General features: G+C 33.5%; 1 protein-coding gene across 1 annotated transcript in view; it reads left to right on the forward strand.

Moving 5' to 3' along the window:
* Nucleotides 1–4,368, forward strand: part of LOC140919997 (uncharacterized) — a 6,215-nt gene extending 1,847 nt beyond the window's left edge. Inside the window, exons 2-3 of the mRNA XM_073367296.1 lie at nucleotides 2,890–4,090; nucleotides 4,171–4,368. Coding sequence (XP_073223397.1) covers nucleotides 2,890–4,090; nucleotides 4,171–4,368 — 1,399 coding nt within the window. The remainder of the gene's footprint in view (nucleotides 1–2,889; nucleotides 4,091–4,170) is intronic.
* Nucleotides 4,369–5,889: the final 1,521 nt, after the last annotated feature.

Below are 5,889 nucleotides of genomic sequence, written 5' to 3' on the forward strand. Positions count from 1 at the left end.
TATATATATATATATATATATATATATATATATATAGATAGATAGATAGGTAGGAGATAGATAACCAAAATCAAATTAAATCTATACAATACATTGAGAGTAGAAATACTCATATTGCTAAAACTATCATGTTGTGTGTCAATTGAGTGTGGTTACGTCTTTTTTTTACTTAGTGACTTTATACTAAATAAATGTAAGTAGAGTTTCTTATGTTGGTAAATGGTATATTGTAGCAAAGACCAAAAATGGTATACGGTAGGTATGTAGTGTTTATCTTAAATAACTTCATAATTATTGGATTTCCATTCCTTTTAATTGGGAAAGATAATTTTGAATCATGTTTTAATGATGCATTTTGACATTTTAGTCGTATAAAAATTTTAAAATTTCATTTTAGTTTGTCTACATAAAATATTAATCTCTGTAAATTCTTCTGTCTTATTAAATCAACAATATTTTAATTAAAGGAAATTTATATGACTATGTGAATATTTTATTTTTTAATGGGTTGGTGTTTCGGGAATTAATAAATAATTATTTTTATTTAATTATTTATAATTTATTTGTTTTGAAAAATTAGAAATTTCATTTTCATCATAAACTCATCTTCCTCAAATTTAACCTATTTTCTTGTTCTCCATCATTTTCATATCAAAGCAATGTGTAGTGCCAAAAGCATAATTGAATTGAAATAACAACAAAAGGCTTCATAGAATTGACGTACAAAACAAAAATAAAATAAGGACAAATATACCAAAGTAATACAAACAAAATCAGGCTATTTTTATCAATTTACCAAAATGATGCAAGATTTTTAGACTTTTCTTGGCTAGGGAAGTTATTGATCTAATTGCAACTTGTCACCTTTTTTAATAAAATACAATTACAAATAAAACAACACTTTGTCATTATGTTTGTGCCTTTTAAATTTGAGAAGGGATACAACAAAAACACGAACAACAAATTCTTTTGTTATCTTTGATTAAAGAATAAAAATTCTTTAGTATTATACCATCTTTTTCACTTTATATAAACATCCATCGTAAATTTGACATATATTATAAAGAAAAATTTCCCTTGTACCCCCACACTTTGTCTTGTACCCCCAAAAAAATTCAAAAATGGCAAAACTACCCTCAATTTTTTTCACCATTTTGTAAATGACTATTATACCGGAAATGTAAATATTTTTTTCACCATTTTGTCACAACCCCAGCCGTAAAACAGATTTCCGGTAAGTGGCAGTTTTCCGGTAACTACCGGAATACTTGAAACAAGATTTCCGGTACATAGTAAAGTACCGGAAATGTTAAAACTGTGTTTTCCGGTACAGAGTGTAGTACCGGGAATGTTAAAACTGACTTTTCCGGTACAGAAGGGGAAAGTTGTGTACCGGAAATCTTGGTTGGCAAGTATTCCGGTACAGTAGTAGGTTCCAGAAAACTTCATTTTTGAGTTTTCCGGTACAAACCATATTTTTTTAATTTTTTTTGAAGTTTTTTAATTTTTTTTAATTTTTTTTAAATGTTAACATATATGGATAATCCACTACTATTAATGGACAAAACATGCGTCGATACTACAAATATTTTTGACACAGATCAGGTATGAATAAATATATTTAATATTAATATTATACAAATATATTTTTGTGATTAATTATAATTATTTTATTTCAGATATTTGATTCAAGGGATACTGTTGTGAAATGGGCAAAAGAAATTGGTATAAAAAATAAAGTTACCGTTATTATCAGAAGATCAGATATAGAGACGGGTGAGAAAGGACGGAGAAATAAATTAATATTAGGTTGTGACAAAGGGGGAAAATACAAGTGTGCTGCTAGTTCTATTCGAAGTTCAACAAAAAAATGTGATTGTCCTTTCAAGCTTAGATCAAAACCATTAAAAGATGGTTCAGGATGGATAGTTAAAGTAATTTGTGGAATTCACAACCATGAATTACCTGATACTTTGGAGGGGCATGCATATGTTGGGCGCTTAAATGAAGAAGATAGAAAGCATGTTCATGAATTAACAAAATATAATGTTGCACCGAGACACATATTACTCTCATTGCAAGACCGAGATAAGAGTAATGTTACTAAGATCTCACAAATATATAAACAGAGAAGTATCATTCGATTGCGCGTGAGAGGTAATAGAACAGAGATGCAACATTTATTCAAGTTAATTGAAGATGCAAAATATGTGTGCTGGAATAGAAAGCGTGAAGACTCCGATGTTATGAGAGATATTTTTTGGGCGCATCCAGATTCAGTGAAGTTGTTGAATTTGTTTCCGATTGTGTTGATTATGGACAGTACCTACAAAACCAATAAATACAGAATGCCATTACTTGAAATTGTTGGTATGACATCAACAGAGAAAACATTTGTAGTTGGGTTTGCTTATTTGGAATGTGAGAGGGAAGAAAACTTTTGTTGGGCATTAGAGAGACTAAAAGATTTGTTTGTTACACAAAATAAATTCCCTCAAGTAATTGTGACAGACAGAGATCTTGCGTTAATGAATGCAGTTGGCATTGTGTTTCCACATGCTGTTAATTTACTTTGTCGATTTCATATCGAAAAAAATGTTGGAGCAAAATGCAAGCAATATGTCTTAAAGGATAGACAAGAGTCAATATTGAATATGTGGAAAGACATTATGTATTGTAGTAATGAAAAAGAGTATATGATGCGCTTGCATATGTTTGAACAATCATGTGTTGATACTAAAGTGTTTGTTGATTATGTCAAAGAAACTTGGTTGACTCCACATAAGGAAAGATTTGTTGAAGCATGGACAAATAAAGTGATGCATTTGGGGAACACAACGACTAACAGGTATTTAATATAATTTTATTATATATTGTTGAATTTTACAGGGTTGAGTCGGCTCACTGGAAACTGAAGTTAATGTTAGAAAATAGCATGAGTGATTTGTGTAAATGTTGGGAGGCTATGAACAACATGATAAGGTTACAACATAAAAGAATCAGAGCCTCGTTTCAAAAAAGTTTTTATGATGAAGAGCATGAGCACAGAAATCCATTTTATCAGAGATTGAATACATTTGTATCAACAGAAGCTCAAAGACGTATTGCTGAAGAATACGACAAAGTTGAGTGGGTGGGTACTGACAAATCTATATGTGGGTGTTCTCTGAGAAGGACATACGGATTACCTTGTGCTTGTGAATTGGGACAATATAAATTAATGGGTGAACCAATTCCTCTAGATTCTGTGCATATTCAATGGAGAAAATTAAGCATGGAATGTGAACTCACTCAAGACACAGAAGATGGATCAGAGTTGGATATGTCTACTGAGATGAATGCCTTATGGAAACGCTTTCGATCACTTGATGTTATTGGGAAACGAGTGTTGAAGAGTAAAGTGCGTGAACTTGCTTTTCCAAGTACAAGTTCAATATGTCCACCACCTGAAAAAGTCAAAACCAAAGGAAGAGTGAAGAAGAGTAAGGGTATGAAGCCAGATGGATATGATGTATATCGAGACCCTTCTTACTTTGAGCATGTTAATGCAACATATGGTGAAGATATTGGTTCCCAACCCTCTCAATCAAAGAAGAGACAAGCCTCTCAATCAAAGAAACACCCCTCTCAGTCATCTCATTCTTCAAAAAATTTGTTATTGACACAATTTCCTGATATTATTCAGCCATACATTGATGACATATTTGACGTGGCAGCTGATGGAAATTGTGGTTTTCGCGCTATTGCATTATTGCTTGGTTTCGGTGAAGAGTGTTGGTCTTTGGTCCGCAAGAGATTGGATCAAGAGATTGTTTCTCATGTAACTCCATATGATAGATTGTTCACAGGACGCATTAAAGAAGTAAGAGATTCGTTGATGATATCCGGCTTAGGTGTTCAACCCATGGATAAATGGTTGTCCATGCCTGATATGGGTTACGTGATAGCGACAACATATAATATTATTCTTGTCACGTTCGGTCTGACATTTTCAATGACTTTCTTTCCTATGAGGGGTTCACATTCCGGATCGACAAAAAATGATCGCATTTGTTGTATTGGTTTTGTTAATGGAAATCACTGGGTTCCGGTAATTATTTTCTTATACTTTTTTAAATTTTATTCTGATAATTTTGTCTTATATTTTGTTAATTTATTTAATTTTTGCAGTTAAAGATGAAAGATGGATTTCCAATGCCAGACATTGCACCAGGTTGGAAGCAATATCGTACCAATGAAGCAACTTCTTGGGCAATAGCATACACAGGCCGTCTACAACACTGGGGGTATTTATTAGGCCGGTTGTCACGTGTTACCCAAAATCCACCTACGGAACCCGTAGATGCAATGTCTTTAGATGAACCTTAATATTTTAAAATTGATACAAAATCACTTTAATGTAACCGACATTTCAATTGTTATTAATTAATTTTAGTTTTGTGTCATGCATTTTAGTAATTGATTTTATCTTGTATTTATTTAATAAAGTAACCGACATAACAATAATTAATAAAATAACTAACATAACAATAATTAATAAAGTAACTGACATAACAATAATTAATAAAATAACTAACATAAAGTGTTCATAAAATAACTGACATAATAATAGTTCATCAAAAGTGTTCATAAAGTAACCTACATAACAATAGTTACAAAAGTGTTACTACTAACTAGTGCGACTACGTGATAAATACAAAGCTTTATAAAAGTGCCTATACAACTCATCATCTGGACTAGCTTGATGTTCACTCAACCCCTGCTGTATAAGATCACCGATCTGCTGTAGGATAGGTGGCGGCTGTGAACTAGAAGCATCTGCACTGGTGGGCGGTACACTATAACGTGGGACCTGAGGTACACCATCTGGTCGCACCAGCAGTGGATGAGACACCTGATAGAACCACTCCAAATATCCATCTTCACACTCAGATGGATATGTAGCTGGACGAAGCTTGGGAAATAGCTCTGTCACTGGCGTCACATATCCCAACCATTCCACATCTACATCAAATAATCTAGCAGGATCTGGAAGTGGCGGTGAAGGAATATACTGGATATATCCGAATTGTCTCAAACACCTCTCTGGTAGATATTTCACTACAGTGCTGCATAATCGAATGTGACCAGTATAAAGTGTGATATCATCAAAAGGAATGACACCCCTGTGATTCTCCCATGGTCTCCATATAACATCTGCAGGTGTCAATGCATCAATAATACTTCTGTATTCGTGGACCTTATGCTTGCCTTGCTTATAGCACCATCTATTCATTCGGGCAAAACATTCCACGTCAGCACCCTGATCACCTCTATTACAAATATTCGGAAAATATTCGTAAATCCAGCATTGTTACAAATAAAAATATTAAATAATTAATACTAACAATTAAATACAACATAAATAAATTAAATAAATAATTAACAATTAATACTAAAATATAATTGATACCTGAAGCAACGTCATATATCCACCTAGCTGTTTGGTGTCATAATAGCAGGCATCTAAGAGGTAGTCACAAAGGACCACTAGTGCAGCAGTACCCCATGCATATCTATCTATACCATCTAAATATCTGAATAAAGGGAGGTACTTCGCATCAACTAAAGTATGACTCTTATCAGCGAAAATAGTACTCCCGACTAAATTCAACAGATATGCCCTAGCAGCACAGTCAAACCTCTCTGCTGCACACTGCCTTCTGAACACCTCCTTCAACCAATCCAATCTATAGTGTGCACCTCTAGTCTTTCTGGTCTCCTCCCAGATCTCTTCTGTGGTCACTCCTAATAGATGGACGGCAAGATTACATGCCGTTACTCTATCTACATCGGGTGGACTGTAGAACTCACCCCTAATAGGCAATTCGAGAAGATTGGCAACATCAT

The sequence above is a fragment of the Cicer arietinum genome, chromosome 4 (assembly GCF_000331145.2).
Source record: "Cicer arietinum cultivar CDC Frontier isolate Library 1 chromosome 4, Cicar.CDCFrontier_v2.0, whole genome shotgun sequence".
In the NCBI taxonomy this organism is placed as follows: domain Eukaryota; kingdom Viridiplantae; phylum Streptophyta; class Magnoliopsida; order Fabales; family Fabaceae; genus Cicer; species Cicer arietinum.